At 44.4% G+C, this 20,757-nt stretch overlaps 1 protein-coding gene across 3 annotated transcripts in view; it reads right to left on the reverse strand.

Moving 5' to 3' along the window:
* ZC3H6 (zinc finger CCCH-type containing 6) overlaps positions 1-20,757 on the reverse strand; it is a 462,846-nt gene that overhangs the window by 133,435 nt on the left and 308,654 nt on the right. For all 3 annotated transcript variants that reach the window (XM_078649281.1, XM_078649279.1, XM_078649278.1), the window contains one exon: positions 4,332-4,846. In XM_078649281.1, coding sequence (XP_078505407.1) covers positions 4,332-4,846 — 515 coding nt within the window. The remainder of the gene's footprint in view (positions 1-4,331; positions 4,847-20,757) is intronic.

The raw sequence follows: 20,757 nt of genomic DNA on the forward strand, positions 1-20,757 counted from the left end.
TCACAGAAGAAGGAGGAGAATTGCTCGCATGGGATTGGAGATATAGGGGTTTCTTTGGACGATTTAGCTAGTTTGTTGGATTGGTGTTTGACCAACTCGAATAATTTGCAAGGTCTATTTTTAGCGTTATCCATTTCTGTTCTGAAGAATTCTTTTTTAGAGTTGAGGATTTTTTTGTTATAGGCGTTTCTGGCCTGGCGGAGAAGTTTAAGATGGGCTGCTGAAGGGTGCTTTTTCCAGTTCTGTACTGTTTGCTGGAGGGACCTCCCTTCGTTGTTGAGGGATCAGTTTAACCAGGGGTTCCCGTCTTTGATCTGTTTTTTTTTTAGTTTTAGCAGAGCAAGGTCATCGATAATGTTGGATATAGTTGTGGAATAGTGTTCAGTGAAGTTGTCGACCGTGGTGAGATGGGGGGAAGGTCACTTTCACAGCGCGCATCCAATTTTTCGTGGTCAAGGTTCTTGGTGTCTCTGATCCATCTTTTGGGGATCACCGGTAGCGGTGTACATGTCTTGTGAGTGCCAGGCATAAGGAAGGTGATAGCTTGGTGGTCAGACCAGTCGCAAGGATCTATAGAGAGGAGTTTGACCGCAGATTCCTTAGAGATGATCCAGTCTAGAATGACACCTTTCGAGTGAGTAGGGGGGGGATCAGGCTTTGGTAAGGGCTTGGTCGGCCAAGACGTCCATGATGGCGTTGACCTGCGGGTCCATGGGGTCCTTCCAATGCAAGTTAAAGTCTCCAAGGAAAATGTCATTGGAGTTATGGGAGGCCTTGGCTGTGATGATTTCCATGAGGTAGTCTGTGAAAGTGTAATTCTTGCCTGGGGGTGGTAAAAGATGTGCAGTCTGCGCGGTAGGGTGGTGGTGTTGCAGACTGAGAGAGCAAGATATTCGCAGGAATCTGTAGGTTCGGCCAGAAGTTCAGTGATAAGGAGGTTGGAGCGGTAGATGCAGGCAATGCCTCCCCCTTTTTTTGATTGCCTGTCCAGCCTTATGATGTGATAGTTGGGCGGGACTAGAAGGTCTAGGCTGGGCGATGAAGATTCATTTAGCCAGGATTCAGTCAAGATCGCTAAGTCCGCGTTTAGGTTCAGGATGAGATTGGCGACATCAGAGGCATGCTTTACCGCAGAACGGCAGTTGATAAGGAGACCGGATAAAAGGGGGATGGGATGCCTGTCATGACTAGGGGCAGAGGTAGGGACTAGTGCTAGGTTACTGTTGACTATCCCTCTGTTGCGGGGAGTAGCTGATCTATTGGGGTTGATTTCAACTGTGTGTATAGGTTGTTCTTTCCTCGGGTCAGATGGGCATGAGGTTTCATAGCTAATCAGGAATTCCACAATTTATTCCTCCGAGAGTTCCAGAGGGCTTGTCATTGCAGGGGTAGGTTTGTAGGTTAGGAGAAGGGCCAATACTTCTTCCTCTGAGAGGTGGCAGGGCTGCCTGCGAGGGCGCAAGTGTCTCAGGGATAGCGGAAATGGGTGGAAAATGGGTTCAGAGGGGGAAGTGTGGGGGTGGGTAGAGTTCTGTGAGAGCCTGAAATATGAGAGTGAGCTCGGTGAGGTGCAGGAGGTTCTTTAGGTCCGTGATGGACTTGTGGATGTTCAAGGTTAATTAGCTAGCTTTGCGGTGCAGAGTGTTCAAATCCCTAAAAGAGGGGTGTTCTTGCGGGCAGGGGGGCGAAGGAATGGGGACGGAACTGGTGGAGTGTGCAGCAGGTCTAGTAGTGAGGCTAGGTCGACCAGAGTCATGAGTTTCAGTATACACTTCTTGATAAAATGTCTGGATTTGGTGTAGAACAACGTGTGGTTGGGCCAACCAATAGTACAGGACATACCCTAGATGGTATTTCTTCCAACTGTACATCTTTACTTTACTTGAGTTTTATATAGGGTTTCCACAAAGTTACACAATTACATCAGTTACCAGTTACATAATTTTCTATCAAAACATTTCAAGAGCGTAAAGACGAGCTAAATGGAGCTTAGAAGAGAGTGGTTAGGGTAAAGGGGTAGGAGGGAAATGGGTGGAGAGACGAGGTAGATTCTGCCCAAAGTCCGGCTGGGTAGGTGACGGCAGAAGGGGAAGTCCACAGCCCATCTCCTCTATAGCTATCAGGTAGCTCCACCGGGCATTGGCCAAATAGCTAGGTCTCAACGGAAAAACATTTCAAAAGAATAGGGGACGAAAAAATGGAGCATAGAAGGTGAAAGGGGGTAGGGTACAGGGGTGGGAGGGAGAAAGCGAAGGCGAGACGAAGGAAGGTCTGCGCAAAGTCCGGCTGGGTAGGTGACGGCCAAGGGAGCCATCTCCTCTATACCCATCAGGTAGCTCCAACGGGCATCGGCCAAAAAACTAGGTCTAGCGCTTAACATAAGGAAACATTGTGTTACAAATTACAAAAATGATCACATTAATCACAAAGAGGTTACAAATTCAATATTGGAGTTTTAGCGACCATGAAAAACAAGATCCACAGAAAAGAGAGGGGAAAAAAAGAAAAGGGCCTGGGAGAGCAGGGAGTCCACGGGAGGGAGTCAGCAGTGGAGAAAGATAGGAGACATACGTCCGAGGTCCGTCTTGGTAGGTGATGGTCACCCCATAGCTGAATGGGCAGCTCCACCAGGAATGGGTTATATATTTCGGACTCCGCCGTATAAAGGTGAGAATCAGGAAGGGACCAAAAGTCTAGAGTCCAGAGATGGGCTGGTGGAGCTGGTGAGGGTGGTAGGATAGGAAGGGGAGTGGAGCTTGGCAGCCATCTTAAGGTCAGGCAAATCGAGTCTGTTGATCTCCAAGACTCTGCAGGTGGTGTTGTCTCTAGATCTTAGGATTGTTTCCTCAGCTAAGCCCATCCATTTCCAATCTGGCAATAATTCCAGTAACAGTCAGATCATAGTGTGGTGCGCTGGGAAATCCCACTGCTTAATAAATCTGCCTCTGGGAAGGTCTGAGGCTTGGCACTAGTTAAATGTTCAGGAAATCAATTCGGTTTTGGTCTCTCTCAAATGACCGGGACGAATGAAGTGGATAAAATGTTATCCAACTACTCAACCTGGCTGACAGTATCTGCAGACAATCTGGCTCCGGACATACAGAAAATTATGGACTGTGACGAGAAAGGTGGATGAGGTGGTCACAGCATTTTAGGATAAACTAGGTTAAGGCTGCTAAGAGAAGGGTCTCTCAAATTCTCTATATTCCTTAGGTGCCAACAAGAAACAGGCAATCAAGTAAAATAAATACATTACTGTTACAAAACTACTTTTTAGCTAGTCACGAAATATCTTGCCTATGTTCCATCATAAATAGTTGTTTATGTTATTTTTTTAAATTAAAGAGGAAACCAAAACTAAATGTATCTTGGGGCCGTAAAAAACACAGATTGCTATTTGACAGATGAAAAGGAACATAGATGCTAGCTCCTAATCAACAAGAATCCAATCTTGATCAGCTTGCTAAATTTAAGTAATGGCCTTTTGGTTTTAATTTAGAATGAAAGGGGGGGGGGGGTTACACAGTTTTGCAGCAACCACAGAGAAAAAACTGCCAACCAGTGTTGATATGTGAAATCACAGTGCATTTAACAGTAGCAACTTTTCCGATCTCACATAGTTTATCAGAGAGTAGAAAAGGAAAGGCTTTGTTAGGGGACTGGGTTTTCCCCTGTACAGGGCTTTATGAACTAGGCACAATGCTTTGAAATTGATCCTGTGCTGAACTGGCAGCCAACAGAGCTTAGGTAGGGGCTCCCAAGATGCAACTGAATTAGCTGATGTTCAATATCAGCTTCGTTTCTACATTTTCAACCATTTCTAACTTTACAATGGATCTGCTCAGAATTCCAAAATCCATCAATTTACAATAGTGCAATCTAGAAGACATAAACACATTGAAGGCTTTGCTGAACTGAAATCATATGAATGATTCTCCTTAAAGGAAAAAGCACATTTTATTAACTGAGTCAAAATAACCAATCAATGTTACTGCAGCATCCATTTTGATCCCTAGATTTTTTTTAACACAATTAACAGGATTTGGATTTTGGCCCAAAAAAAAAAAATAAAAGATGGCCCGATTCCAAAAAGTAGAATGGCAAAAGGATTCAGCTCTAAATTATCAGGGACCATTCATTGATGGAGCGTGGCCATAGAGTTTGGAAGATCGGCGGCGTTCTGCTTTGGCTCACAGTCTACCACAAAAAGCCTCTAGGTGTCATATACTTACAGGAGCGCCCGGAGTCTGATCATTTGAATTACCAGGGACAAGGGAGCCATATTTTACATTGCAATATAAAACAAACCATTATTCTCTCATTAAACTTACCACCAGAATTATTCATTGCCTGGAAGTTGTGTACTGCTTGATGCGAGTAGTAGCCGTCATAATAATTGGTTTGATTTTGCGCCAACTCAAATCCACTGTCTTGTTGCATAATATGGTGTTCACTGGGATTCGGTGGATACTTTAGGTGCACTTGACTGTGATCGTCTCTGGGGCTATGCCGAAGAAAGCCTTTACCACTTGGCATATTGTAAGCTACCGGAAAACTGGGTGGTGTTGGAGGGCCGCCTTTATTGGGACCTCCAGTATGATGAATTGGGGATGTAAAACCAGGTGAAACAGTTTGTAAATGTGGGCTTTGAGGCATTGAAAACCCTGCAGGTCCTGCATGATGATGAGGACTTGGGGAAGAAGGGTGCACTGTTGATCCATTTGGGTCGAGTGAAAAGTTTGAATTTGAAGTGTTCCTTTCATCCAGACTATACATTTGTTGAGGACTTGAGTTGCTTCCTTTAAAGTGTTGTCCAGGTGGTGACATACTATTATATAAAGTTGGCCTGCAATAAAATGATAAGACCAACAATAGCTTACATAAATTAGGCAATCATTAATATAATGGATTATACACTACTAAAAAGCTTCAAACTATTTAAAACATGACAAATACATACATAATGTAAAGCATATAACCAGCATGGTAGCTATTACACAAAGAGCAGTCAGTCATTAAAAGCCCTCCAATTCAAGGGAATTTCATCATACTTGTGCAACTGCTCCCATAATCCTTGGGAATCATATGATTTTGATAATTATGTATTTCAACAGAGGAGAAATCAAGAAAATAGATTAATTTGTCACTATACATGATTAACCCTCTTTATGGTATGCTGACATTGGCTGAGCCAGTCAGAATGTTAACATTAGCTACCGTTTACTTGCATTCCCGGTTCAGGGGCAGGAACATTAAGAACAAAGCAGATGTGCTCATTTAGTTTCAGTGGAGAGATAAGGGAAATACACAATAAAAGCTTCAGCACCTTCCATTGTAAAGTGTGAAACACTCTTAATTACCTTTACCCTCAGCATGAGCCCAGGCCTTCAGCTCAGTCCATAACAAAGAGACTCTTAACCTAACTTACCATCCTCTGTGGAGGGCATTACCACTGTTAGTGCAGTAGGACAATACATTAGTTCATAGATCACCCTTTGATTAACGAAAACTGTCAAATCTAATGATTGCCCGTTGTTCTATAAGGATGATTTGCTGCATGATAAACAGCCTGAGCATTCCAAACTATCAGCTAATTGTTAAATTAACATTGTAGACATCAGTTGCACACCTCCTCCAATCTTCACTGAACCATAGTCAAATAGTATATAACATACCACGTTATGCGTTCAATCAACATTTTCATGCCATGACGAGCAATATATTAAAATACAGAAACTGTAAAAGAAAAGGTTACTTACCTGTAATCTAGTTCTCATCCAAGGGAATCCCTCCCACAATCGGACCCCACGCCGAGGCATCCTATTACCTACCTATCGCACTGCACAAAGCCCCTCGGTCCTGATGATGAGCCTCATTCATATGGATCGAAACGCCGTCGACTTCCCAGCAAGATATTAGGCGCCCCTCACTCAGTGGTTCTTGAAAAATTTTGAAAAAATGGAAAATACAAACTGAACTATTTGATAACCACTCTGTTTTTACTCACTGTGTATATAATTATTCACCAATACTCTTTGCGCCGTTCACGCTGCTCACACTGTCACTTGGTCTGCCGTAGTGCCACTCACTTTTGCACTCGTACACTTTGTAGAACTTTGGGCTGTCACTTGTTATTTATTAAATTGCAGTGTTGATATTAACTGTAAATATTTCTGCCCTATATTCTTCAAAATGTAGATAAAAATGATGCCTTGAGCACATATGAAAAATCAAACTGAGTCTCCTTGCTCCTCCTTGGATAATACTGTATAGATATCCTTGATATTTGTCTTTAAATAATACCAGTTGGGATATTGTTCATTGTATACAACGTCTTACCCCAATCCCAACAAGGTTGACGGGTTTTTCTCCTGTTTCTTATCTATAAGCCCTTGTGGCCCAGCGGCATCGATTTCTACTCCTTACACACTTCTTACGAGGTGCAGTCACAGGTAACATACTCCTTCGGTTGGAAATGTAAAGAGTGCAAATATAGTCCGAAAGTGGACACATTAAACTATCTATTGAAATACAGCATATGTGGGAGAGGATGTGGCAGTATGGCCAGAGCTGCCTACTTTGGATTTGGGGAACCAGCTTTGAGTCTCGGCATCGCTCAACCTCCTGTGACTCTGGGAAAATCACTTAATCTCTCCAAGCCTAAAAAAAGTAAATGTTTCCATGTGTGATTTAACTGGTCGTTGCTCATATAGAGCTCCAATACCTCCGGGTCCATTTCGCACTATATAAAACTTCAATAAAAATATATATTCTGATTGCTTAAGGAAACCTTATTAATTTGATACGCTGCCACCATTTCTTCTCTTCTATGCCTGATGGATCCTGACCTGGCATCTGCCTGCTCACAGGAAAAGATCTGCTCTTTGTGAGCAACACCTAAACACGGGCACCAGCACAGTACCCGCTCACTTCCTTTTGGCAGCCTACATACAAAGCTCCTGCACTACTTCCTGTTAGTCATAAAATACAGCTTCCAAGGGACCTTGACAAAACTCTCTCCCCAGCAAAAGAAAAAAAATAAGAGGATAAATGAATACAAGAGCTGGCAGTGGAAGGCCAGAGCGCCGCTAGGAGGAGTTGAGGAGATGTAAGAAGCCTAGAGAGCCTTCACCAAAACTTACAAGGTGGGCAGGGAGAGTGAGAGCGTCACAATGGAGATGAGGAGGACAGCCCCAGGAAAGCAGGCTTTGCCGCCCGGCAGCTAATTTCAAGCAAGGCAAAAATAAGTAACAAAACTCGGCCACTCTCAGCCAAACTAACTGATACACATGTCCAGCAATATTTGGAGAAAGAATGGGCGGAAGATTTATAGCTGCCGACTTTGGAACTGAGGAATCGGGTTAGAGTCTTGGCATTGGTTCGCCCCGTGCCTACAAAAAAAATGTAAATACACGACGATCGTTAACAAATGGAGATCGCTTAAAAAAATAAATTTCTAAAAGGCACTAACACGACCCCAGAAGAAAAATAACGCCATCTCAAAAGAAACAAGACCAATCGTATTATTTCCTTTTCAGCCCAAAAAAAAATAGTTCAACAAACACATGCTATAACGGTAACTAGTGAAGTGATGTTGTACTTGGTCCCTCCTCTCTGGGAGGGATAAACGCCAAAAGAGGCATGACAATTGCATGCCATAAACAAATAGAGTGACAATGGAGCCAGCAAATAGCAAGTCTGTGGGCGGACTGTTAGCCCACAGACTGAATACAGCACGTCTCGGACAGTCAGCACATGCGCTGCCTAGGGTCAACCTAAAAATTGACAGATTCCATTGAATTTCCGTTTTAAAAAGAAGCCAATTGCATAGACATGTATCACTATTAAAAGGTGACCATAGAAAATCTTCCAAAACCATTTTAAAAGGAAAAAGAAATTGAATACGAGACATTGTTAGCCAATAAGCTGCAGGCCACAGATTAGAATAGAAAACTGGCACTGAGCTTTAAGAACCTCAAGTATCCACTATATCCCATCATGCCTCAGACGTGACAGCGGTACAAAAGGGAGTGGTGATGGACGGAGCATCTGAACCAATCAAACACTCACACCCAGTCAAAAGATCCGGGTTTGATCCATCACCGTTCTTTAGCCCACTCTGCCACCCCAGTTCAGACATGGCTATATGCAAATCAGTCTGACCCTGTGCCTCATGGGAACAGTCCAGCCCGAACTGCCAAGCCATGCCTTCCCTGGACCGGAAACAAGCTTCCGAGGACCGGTTTCTGGCATTCCAGCCGTCTTCAGCCCGGCTTGCTTGAATCCAGTGGCAAAGTGAGCAGGTAATTTTTACGGAAATAAGGAATTCTGTGTGAAGCAATTTATGAGAGCTGAAACAGTGCCTGTCCGGGGAGGAAGGACGGTTGCTTATCACTTTGAGGCAGATACCCTTTGAAGAGAACCAGGATTACAGACTAATAACATTTCCTTCTCTTCTACGGGATCCTTATCAAGTCATAAGCGCTGAATAAAATAGCTAAACCATCCCACAAACAGGCAGACATGAAATAAAAATAGCTCTGACAATCACCCGAAAAGATTCCTTAAAGAAGCCTGCCCTACTTAAGTATCCGCTCTGGAGTACGAATCTAGGTAGTCGTTTCTAGAAAATATACGAACAAAACTCCAAGTAGCTACCTTACATTTCTCTGAAATGGAAATAATCCAAAGAACAGCTATGGCAGCAACCTTTCCCCATGTAAAATGTGCTTTAGGCCTCCCAGATCAGGGTTTCTTTGTTAACTGGTATGAAAGAATAATGCATGATTGTTTAGAGGAAGGCACACATGTACGTGTTGGACCATAGTTTATGAAAGGACAGTCTGATTTATATTCTTTGTTCTGTCTAAATACAATTTCAGGAATCTTTAAACGTCCAGAGTGCGCAAAATCTTTTCTGCTGGCATTGATGGAATAGGGAGAAAAGTGGGTAACGAAATAGTTAGGGTAATGTGGAAACCCAACCCCACCTTAGGGGAGAAACTGAGGGTGTGTTCTTATAACCATTCTCTATTACTATGGAATACTGTGTATGATTGAGTGGCACTTAGAGCCTCACTAACTCTACATGCTTTCCATGTAAGCTGCTGTAAAGTGTCTTTGTGCACAGGTTCAAGGAGGGTCCCATTAATTTAGAGAGAATTATGTTGAGTTCACAAAGAGGAGGGATGGACTTGACCTGTGGAAAACCCTTTTAATGGCTTCTAGAAAATCTTTACTCACAGGTATTTTAAAAAAAAGAGGTTTGTGATGGAGACTTCCTATAGACAGTTATAGCCACACAGTGAATTTTAATAGAAGAAAACTAAACCAGACCTTGCTAGATGATGACAATATATCTGTACATCCAGACAGGAGAACGGATTGTGGCTGTTATGTCTGCACTAAATACAAAACACTTCCACTTGAAGGCATATGCTTTTCTTGTGGAAGTGTTGTGTAGTTCCTATATATCCTATATAGGATCTGCACGTTCGGATAACAAACTGTGGGTTTGGTGGCAGACTGGTTCCGAGCACCCCCACTGGATATGTTAGCTTGTTTGCATTAGCTAGCTCACAGTGCCACTAGAGTCTCCTCTAATCCGGGAGAGAATAGTTTCTGGCAACCCCAGAACATGACAACCCTGACCCCTCAGAATCGTGGAAACAATATACTACTTTTTGCTCAGTCACTCGTGCTCACTTAGTACATTTCAGAGATACACAGAATAAACAGGCTGGGCGTTTCAATAAGGATTTATTGAACAGTTATTATTCTAGTATAGAATAGATTTGCTGTAAAAACCAGCAGACAGCAGCAAAGATATATGGTTAGCAGTACTACGAAAGTAAAGGTATGATATAGTTCTACCATCTTGAGGTAATCATGGATATATATACAAGTACATAAAACACATGATCAGAAAGTGCGTACTCCTACGATGTCTCCCTAACAAGATGTACCTAAATGTACCTAGCATTTGTGTAGGTGTTATGCCAATAATCCCTCTAAGGTCTGGTCACCCCATTACCTGAGAAAGGAGAGAATACAGGACACCGTCCTGGTCTCGAGTTGGACACCCCGCGAGGGGAGTTAGACCACTGCTAGCTGGAGTGTGTGCATGCAGGAACATCAGCGTCTCTAGTCATTGTGTCAGTCTGGAAGTCACAGTCTCCTCTGCTTGTCTAAGCACAACATGATGTATATATATATATACCCACAGGTCTCTCCAGGGGTTCTACCTTGCTGTGTTACTGTGTCAGACTAAAGGATGATGTAGGGCCTGAACTTTAACAATGATATTATACAGGGTTCATCCTGCTATGAGCCCAGCTGTGCTTCCAAGAAGCCTCATGCATAATGTGTGAGTATCGAACCAGAGAAAAACCTGAGTTCTGAATGCAGTGTCGTATCTAGGTAAAAGGTCAGTGCCTAACAACCGTTATGTATGTAATGTGGGGAAGAATATAAGTGAAATGTTGTGATGTTTACCTACGCCTATATAAGGTACCTATATGGAATATAACAGAAGGCCGCTCGGCTTGTTAGAATGTTTGTGCACTACTTTCTATCTTTTTCATCCCAGTTCAGTTATTGCTTGTCATGTAACCCTTTTTAAACTTTTTAAGTCTTTACTTGTAATCCTCAAATTCTGTTTTTTATGTATCGCTGTTGCTTTTTAACTGTATTTCTTTTTATCCAAACACAATAAAATATTTGAACAATAGAATGTTATGCAGTCTTGTGGAAGACCTAGAAGGCCATATTGCAGGAATTCAGGAGCAATGCAGCTAAGTTCAGTGATGGGAGGTTGGGGTGCAGAACCTGGCTCCCAAACTTGTACAGGAGACCCTGTCTGTAGGACAATCTCTTGTGGGGTCGCTCTGATAGGTAAGCAAGGTCTGTGAAATACCACTGATGAGGCCATTCAGGTGCAATCGTTATCATCCTGGTTTAGGACCGATAAAATTTGGCCAGAACTGTTGGAATTGGTGGAAATGCTTAGAGAAATTTCTTTGACCAGTTTATCAAAAGAGCATTCTTCTTAGTTCCTGGCTGGTAATATCTGGATGTATAGTCTTGGCATTTTATTTTTTGGGGTTGGCAAATAAGTCTATTTGAGAATATCCCTATTCTTGGAAAATTTCTTCTATGACTTTGTTTAAATTCCAGTTGTGCTTTTCTTGGATCAACTGTGGGTGTCATTTTGATTGCCATAAGAAAAGATTTCGAAGCCAGATGAACTGCTATCAACTCTAGTAGGTTGATGTGGTAAGTCTTCTCTTTGTGTGACTATAGTCCTGGGGCCTTAAATGGCCCAAGTGCGCTCTCATACTTGTAGGGAAGCATCTGTGATTAATCTGAGCTGGGAAATCCTGATGGAATGAGGTCCCTTTCATCAGATTATCCGATTAGGACCACCATGGGAATGACTGGATGGCTGATTGTGATAGAGTCAATTTCTTCTCCCAACTGTTTGAGAACTGGTTCCACTGGCACTGCAGACATTTCTGTAAAGATCTCATTTGGAGTGTGGCATGAGAAGCTAGAAATATGCAAGAGACACTGGATCCCAACAAAGATAAAATCTGTTGAGCTGTTGGATGAAGGGTTAGTTAAAGTGTGTGACACTTCAGTTGAATTGATAGCAGCCTCTCATCTGGAGGTATATATATTAGTGAGCTAATGTTCATGGCATGGATCTCTGCCGAAACAGACTTACCCGAGGACTTGAACAAACCGACTTCTCAAAACCTTGAATGTTGTACCACAACACTTGAAATACTGCCTACTGCGATTCAATGATAAGAACTACTGTAACGACTTAGCCTTGAGAAAGCCCTGGCACGATCTGCCACAAAGGGCGAAACATGTGTTGGCTGTTTTCTGTCACTGTCAACAAAAGCTGACTGCTTTTCTTCAATAAAAAATTGATTAAACAAACAAAGAGTATAATGGATTAAATAATTGGCAAAGTATTGGAAATGGAGTACTATCCGCCAACCAGCGCAACAATTGATAAAAAGGATTCATCCTAGTTGTATTAGTATTTGCCCAAGACAAAGGAACATTTGCTCAGTAATCTATAACCCTACTTGACTTTGTGAAGCTACTAAGGTCCAGAGCTTCGAGCACAGTTCCTTCACCCTTCAATAGATTTGGAATCAATATCTAGACCTAGGATCCCTGGACCTGTTTCTTTGCTGATCTCCTCTGGAGGTACACCTTTTTGGACTGCGTATTTATCATAGCTCCCAGTTAATGAATGTTTTGAACTGGGGAGGTTGTAGATTTTTTTAAGTTTACTTGAAGAACCTGCATTGGTGAGAGCGTGGAAACATGTTTGAAAATGTCTCAAGAGTTTCTTCTGAGGATGTTCCTTTAATGAGCCAGTCATACAGGTGAGGATAGGCAAATATTTTTCATTTTCTCAGATGTAATGTGATGACGGCCACACATTTCGCAAATGTTTGGGAATCTGACTTCAGCCTAATGGGAAGGACTTTGTACTGAAAATGCCTCAAGCCTACTGTGAACATTAAAAACCTTTGAGACTTTTATGATCGGAATGTGGAAGCAGGCATCTTGAAGATCTATTGCACACATCTAGTGCCCTTGGTGTATTTGAGGGTAGATCTGATGTAATGCGAGCTTTCATAATTTCTCTTTTCCTATATACTTGCTCAGTACTCTAAGGTCGAGAATGGGTGTGAATTCCTGCTTTGGTCCTTTCTTCCAAACCAAAAAGTACCGGGGGTACATTCCCAATGCTTTTAGATATGAAGAAACCTCTTCCACAGCTTTTTTATGGTATCATTTTTACCTCCTTCAGTAACAGATTTTGTTGATAAGACAGCATTTTGGTTGGATGAAGAGAGGGAGCAGGGAATTCGAAACAAAGAGAATAACCACTCTGAACAATATTCTGAGCCCATCTATCTGTAGTTCCATAGCCACTCTGAAAAAGGTGTTATATGATTTCCTCCCACCACATTCTGGGGGAAGACGTGACTCATTGTTTGGTAGATGTTTTTCCCGCAGCAAGGAGAAGTTTGCCCCCTTTTCATCTGGAGGATCTACATGGATGGTACGTCTATTTTGGCTATTGTTGCTGTTGGAAGTGGGACCAGTGAGGGGTTTGAGCCCTCTAGGAATAGTAGTGCCTGGCATAAGGATGTATCTCCTAAATTCTTGTTATCCAGGCCCACAGCTTTTAAGGTGACCAATTTAGTCTTCATCTGTGACATTTCATCATCTGTGTTTTTTCTGAAAATAGCAGGTTCAGGATTCTAGATGGCACTTCTGTTAGTCTAAGCCATGAGGATCTCCTAGCACAAACACCATGGCATTAACTAAAGGTGAAAAAATCTGAAGTGTCAACAGCTGAGCTAATGATCTGATTTAATAGCAGCATTTCTTCGTTAATGAACTCCTGAAAATCTGGTCTGTCTTCCTTAGGGAGTTTATCTGTAAATTTTTGTATCGAGTCCCTCTATCTATCTAAAAGGGCAGTGCTTCTTGCATTGTAGAAGCCAAAGTACCACACATTTTCCTTCGCAGAAAGTCTAGTCTTTTGCTGTCCTCAGGCTGGATTATGGAAGACGTGCTACTATGAGTGCATTTCTTAAGGCAACCACAATTGCTAAATCCAGCAGTGGATCTGCCCTGAGAAAGAAAGGATCCGGGGCAGGGGGTTTATACTTCTTCAGGAGCCTAAATGAAGCTGACCTTGTAGATGCAAGTGTCAGGAATAAATGCATTGCAGGCTCAAGACCTGGGAACAGAAGGAGCTAGTACTGCCTTTGAAATAGCATGTCCTTTATGTGGTTTGCAGAATGCCACAAACAATTATTGTGTCTTACGAATTATTGTGTTCTATCAACATAATACATAAGAGCATGTTTAACTTCTATAGTGTAGAGTGCTCTTTCAACTACCAAGTCACAGGTATGGGACAAAAACCGGAGTTCAATAGATTGATTAAGGTGGAAGGCTGACACCACCTTGGATAATAACTTTGGACTAGTTCTGAGAACCATTATATCTTTGTGGACTTGGAAAAAGGGTTCTTGAAGTGTGAGCATTAGTAGCGCCTGCTTGAGGTAATCAAGATAAAAAAGGCAACTTTCCTGGAGAGAAATTGAAGGGGACATGATTATATGGGCTCAAAGAGTGAACCCATGGGCCTAGTAAGGACAATATTCAGGTTCCTAGAAGGGGCTGGAAGTGGCCTAGGTGGGATAATACACTTAAGACATTCCATGAAGGCTTTGGTAACCGGGATTTTGAAGAGAGGAGCAATATCTCTTTTTTGCATGTATATGTATGCCACAATAGCAGCCAGATGTAAACTAATAGCGGTATAGACCAAACCTGAATGTTGTAGGTGAAGGGAATAAGCAATGATATTCTGCACATTGGACATGAGCACACTGATGGTTTTTTGGGTACAGTAATGCACAAAAAAACTTCAATTTAGCAGTAGAGCAGGAGCGTGTGGTAAGCCTGGGTGTTTCCTTAAGTAGAGCCATACGCTCTTGTGGCAAACCATGGTACGTTAACTCTATGACCTTCGGAGCCAAATTGTTAAGTTGAGCTGTCTTGGGTCCGGGTGTCTTACTCTACTGCGGTCTTGAGTGAGAAGGTCTGGTTTGTTGGGACGTACTTGTAGGAAAGTAGGATCTGCTTCTTATGGTTACCCCCACTTTTTGCACCCACTGTTTTGACTAGTCTAGCGGGGATCTTGCTAGTCAGGACCCCAGCCTATCTGCTTTCTCCCTTAAATTGATATGTTTGTACTTTGGTACAACTCCAGATTGGATACTGGGGTACCCTTATCAGTCCCTAGTATATGGTACACATGTACCCAGGGCATAGGTATCCCAGAGGCCTCCAATGGACTGAAGCATGTATTATGCCCCCCATGAGAGGCCATGCAAAATGGAACCTCGGGTCTGCTACTGCAGCCTGTGTAAGCTGGTATTGCACCACTTACGAGAGATATAGCTTCACTAGATCTATATATGTCACTACACTTAAAACCTTTAAGTCACCCCTATAGCAGGCCTTAACAATCCTGAAGGCAGGGTCTTGGGTTTTGAGTGAGAGGGTGCTCCTGCATGAGCATGGCCCCTCTGCAGTCTTCGGAGACCATTCTCCCGGGCTGTACGTGATACTACCAGACATACAGGAAGAGGTGCATTATAACCTCGCTGTAAATGCTATCTCAAAAACGACTGTAATGAAGTATCTCGTGTTTGGTGTCACACCTTGGAATCATACCGCCACACCAGTAACTGGTGTGGGAGGTATGATCCCTCCCCTCAGAACTGAGGTTCTGGGGGTACCAAAGACTACTGTACCAACTTTCTCGAGCCTTGCAGCACAAAATGGATGCTGCCAGCCACAGACACGAGTCTGCCCTCCTGCTGCGGAGCCAAGGCAGCACTTGTGTATCCTGTCACGGGAAGGTGTGACCACCTCCCAGACAGGATTTAATGTATTGGGTGGGTGCACTGTCTCAGTGCCAGAAAGTCTAGCTCCAGGGCACATTTGGTGTACCTGTGCATAGTCCAGATCAAACCAGTCCTGGGAGCCATTTGCTCCTGTTCTGGCGCGAAACTAGACAAAGGACATGGGAGTGAGTAGCCTCCCCCCTGTTCTGTCCCTCCCCTAGGTGGGTCCCTAGAATCTGTTCAACCCTTTCCCGTGGGTATAAAAAGGGTTACCTGGCTTCAGGACATTAGATTTTATGTGGACAAGATTCTGCAAAAAGATACCACTACACTTTGACCGTTTGGACACACAGGACCTCCCTTGGGCTCGACTTAGTCTTCCCTTGCTGACTCCAGTCTCGCCAGTGTCCGTGATCCATACAGGCTCTGTGCTGGACCCTGTGGACCTACAAGACAACAGAAGATTTGCCCTTGCGGTGAAGGAGTCACTCCCCTGAAAACGCTGGCACCGTAATGCATATGACCAGTTTGTTGATCCTGAGCTCCTGCAGACTCCGAAGGCCCCAGCAACATAGGAGGTGGGTTTCTGAAGGTCTCCGAGGTCGAACTGCCCTCTTATCGAGTTTGAGGCAGATATCCCTCATGGGGACCGTATACACGTACCCTTGTGTACCGCTTTCAATTGCAGCTGCACGCGCTTGTCGTCGTGCAACAATTCCGTGCATTGGGCATTTGTAGCCCTGACCCCAGTGCATCTTTTCTGAGAAAGACTCCGGCATCCTCGCACTCTGTGCCTGCTAGCTGGTACCCTGTGAAACCGCCTGAGGTCCCCTCAAGACTCCTGTGCCTTCGGCCTGTGGGTGCACTTGAGGGTCAACTTTGCTTTATTTGGGCTCCCCTGGTTGCTCCAGGCCTGCCCTGACTCCCCTTGCTGTGGTGAGTCTCCTGGTCCTTGCTGGGCCAGATCGACACCAAATTTGACCATCTCCGTTGTTTGCCGCTGCCAAGGCTTGTTGGTGCTCCCACCGGACAACGACCCCATAGCACTCGACATCCTTCATGGGACAGCTCATATCCGGCCCATGGTCGTCCAAGACGTCTCCTGGTCCGCACAGCTGAAGAGTCAAGATCACCGTCAACACACCTAAAGCACCTGACATCAGTGGGCATTCGTTTACTGAGCCCCTGGTCACTCCAAAGTGACCCAGACTGTCCCCTCTGCTTTCAGGTCCTTCTCATCTAGAATCCACGTTTGGATTCCACTGGACACTTTTCATACTTCCAGCAGAAGCATTTCTTTGTCGACATCCATAGAGAGCGGCAAGGGTTTCCGACGCCACTTTGGTCCTATGCACCCGGCTCCTCTGCGATAGGTAACTGTGGCACAAAGGTATCCAAGGGTGGGCTGACTCTTCAAATTCTTAAATTCCAAGGGTTGCCTTCGTAATCTGCTGGGAAGGGTCCTTAATCTCTAATTTTCCAACAGCGACTTTCCCATTGAATTGCACGGAGTACCCGGTCGTGTTCTCACTCTGCACCCGCCCTCAGTGGGGTCCCTACTCATTAATCTTAGGTGGTTCCTGGGGGTCCCAGCGATTCTACACCTTCTAGGCTAGGTCTAGTCCTGAGTCGTGGTTCTTATACCACTTATTTAGTATATGGTTTGGTCCCCCCTGGAGCCCACTGTGTATTGTACTACTTACATTTGATTTGTGTTCTATCCTCGTGTAGAGGATACTAGAGAGGGTTATATAGAATAAATACATATTTTTATAACTACTGTGTGGTTTCCCTTTCATTTAAAAAAAAAAAAAACCCAAGAAAAACCAAAGGTGGTGATGGACGGAGCGTTGACAATACAAACACTCATCCCCAGTCAACTGATCTGGGTTTAATCCATCACCGTTCTTTAGCTCACTCCGCCACCCCAGTTCAGACATGGCCATATGCAAATCAGTCTAACCGTGTGCCTCATGGGAACAGTCCAGCCCGAACTGCCAAGCCATGTCTTCCCTGGACCGGAATCAAGCTTCCCAGGACCGGTTTCTGGCATTACAGCCGTCTTCAGCCGGGCTTGCTTGACTCCAGTGGCAAAGTGAGCAAGGGACTCACGTCTGAGCATACCCTGCCAACTTAGGGCGAACAAAGAAAAACCAAAGGTGGTGATGGACGGAGCGTTGACAATACAAACACTCACCCCCAGTCAACTGATCTGGGTTTAATCCATCACCGTTCTTTAGCTCACTCCGCCACCCCAGTTCAGACAAGGCCATATGCAAATCAGTCTGACCCTGTGCCTCATGGGAACAGTCCAGCCCGAACTGCCAAGCCATGGCTTCCCTGGACCGGAATCAAGCTTCCCAGGACCGGTTTCTGGCATTACAGCCGTCTTCAGCCAGGCTTGCTTGACTCCAGTGGCAAAGTGAGCAAGGGACTAACGTCTGAGCATACCCTGCCAACTGGGGTGGCTGAGTGGGCTAAAGAATGGTGATGGATTAAACCCAGATCAGTTGACGGGGGGTGAGTGTTTGATTTGCTCAAACGCTCCGTCCATCATCCCCTTTTTGTATCGCTTTGTTCGCCCTAAGTGTGGCAGGGTATGCTCAGACGTGAGTCCCTTGCTCACTTGGCCACTGGATTCAAGATAGCCTGGCTGATGAGGATTATGAATCTGAAACCGGTCCCAGTATGCTTGTTTCCGGTCCATGGAAGAGATGGCTTGGCAGTTCGGGCTGGACTGTTCCCATGAGGCACAGGGTCAGACTGATTTGCATATAGCCATGTCTGAAATGGGGTGGCTGAGTGGGCTAAAGAATGGTGATGGATTAAACCCAGATCAGTTGACTGGGGGTGAGTGTTTGATTTGCTCAAACGCTCCGTCCATCATCCCCTTTTGTATCGCTTTGTTCGCCCTAAGTGTGGCAGGGTATGCTCATACGTGAGTCCCTTGCTCACTTGGCCACTGGATTCAAGATAGCCTGGCTGATGAGGATTATGAATCCGAAACCGGTCCCAGGATGCTTGTTTCCGGTCCATGGAAGAGATGGCTTGGCAGTTCAGGCTGGACTGTTCCCATGAGGCACAGGGTCAGACTGATTTGCATATAGCCATGTCTGAAATGGGTTGGCTGAGTGGGCTAAAGAATGGTGATGGATTAAACCCAGATCAGTTGACTGGGGGTGAGTGTTTGATTTGCTCAAACGCTCCGTCCATCATCCCATTTTGTATCGCTTTGTTCACCCTAAGTGTGGCAGGGTATGCTCAGACGTGAGTCCCTTGCTCACTTGGCCACTGGATTCAAGATAGCCTGGCTGATGAGGATTATGAATCCGAAACCGGTCCCAGGATGCTTGTTTCCGGTCCATGGAAGACATGGCTTGGCAGTTCGGGCTGGACTGTTCCCATGAGGCACAGGGTCAGACTGATTTGCATATAGCCATGTCTGAAATGGGGTGGCTGAGTGGGCTAAAGAATGGTGATGGATTAAACCCAGATCAGTTGACTTTCATTTAACCAATACTATAAGATTGCATTCTGGTAAAACAAGGTGCTTAACAATCCTTCAAGACTTAGCCTGAAGGCTGCTCTCCACAGCTACCACAAAGATTGCTTTCAATAAAGGTTATCTTTGACCTAATCACCATAAGGGTTGTTTGGACTGGTACAAGGTGACCACTTTAATTAGTGGACAGCATATACCAGGCCAACTTCTCACATTACTCATGTGGGACAACTGACATTTTGAATAGGACCAAGAACTTTGGTTGTCTGGACCATGTCGGAGCTTTGTCTGAGCCTCATGACCATAAATGGAATTAGTGGGATAAGTGGAAAAGCGTAGTCAAATATCCCTAAGTGCACCACACAGCATTGCCTAGGTTGGGCACTGGAGCACCTCAACATGGTGGCGCTTTGTGCAGTGGTGTTGATGCACGATGCAGTGGGCTCGACGCACGACCCCAGGAAGGGCTGTGCTTGACTCTCACATGCGACCACTTATGATAAGTGATCAATGTAGTTCTGACATGTTGTTCAGGTGTGCCGAGGTGGATGTGGCACCTGCACGGTCATCATCTTCCTCCTTGAGAATCTCCTCGTCAGATTCCAGACATCCTCCTCCTGTTCTTCGGCAGTGAGGAGAAGGTTGGCTTCCCCGAAGGTGTCACATGTCTACAAAGTGAACTGTGCCATCCTGGTGTGAGCCCACCGATCAACGATACTGGCGCTGACGGATAGTCTTTTTACAGCATGCAACAGCAGTTGCACCCGCTTCCGTTGTGGTCCTAGGAGAGACAGATTGCACACTTCATAAAGATCTGTCCAGGGCTATTTAGAATGGCACTAGGGGCTTCTCTTAGGAGGCATCCATTCCATAATCTCAAAAAGGTAGTCATCCTCCGAAGGAAGGCCAGAGCACTCGGTTGTCCGAAGGGCACCCGGGGCCGGAGCCTGGACGCTTGCCGTAGAACGAAACCAACAGTTGGAACCGACGTACCAGCAGGCAGCGATGCGTCGAAGATTGTACTTGTGACAGGGTGGACGTTTGCAAACTGGAGGCCACAACAGGAACCAACAAATTCGTCTAGACTGGGAGCTCACTGGATCATGTCTGAACTCAATGGTGAAGAAAAACAATCTAACAATGGAGTTGGTGACCATGCACATCTACACCTAGAGGAAGTGCCACTGAAACCTTGTGACTCTAAAGACATCTTCAAGGAAAAACAACTTGGAACATCCAGTCCCAACAATAGATGGCAGGGGTATGCATGTGTAACTACAGCCACACTACAGCGTTTTAGTTTATCTATGCTACATGTTGAGAGAAAATGCTTAACACTATTATGTTTTTGCAAATTTTAAGATGGTCATATAATAGAATAGTAAATTGAAAACCTAAGGTGCAGTTGAGACATTGGAACTCAAAGCCATCATTCTCTACAGTCCTCATGATTAAGGACATCTTAGAAGCCATTATTAATAGTTTGGATCAATAAGGAGCCACTCTCTACTACTGTAATGAAATACCACTTAAAACTGAAAGTGACCTCTCTCTGAAGAGATAAATAAATCCACCCTTTAGAAGTTTTCAACTTCAAAAGAAAGCTGCCTTTTTAATAGCGGGCACATATGCCTGGAGATTAAGGGGGATTTAAGCGTAATGTTCCCAGGAAACATACACTGCACTCCACAAACAAAAGGTGGTTCCCATGGTTATTGTTTCTCATAAGGTGACAGACAATGTGAATGGAAATCAATACAAATCCCTACCCAGGTTTTACTACAATCAATCAAATCC

The sequence above is a fragment of the Lissotriton helveticus genome, chromosome 6 (assembly GCF_964261635.1).
Source record: "Lissotriton helveticus chromosome 6, aLisHel1.1, whole genome shotgun sequence".
NCBI classification, from domain to species: domain Eukaryota; kingdom Metazoa; phylum Chordata; class Amphibia; order Caudata; family Salamandridae; genus Lissotriton; species Lissotriton helveticus.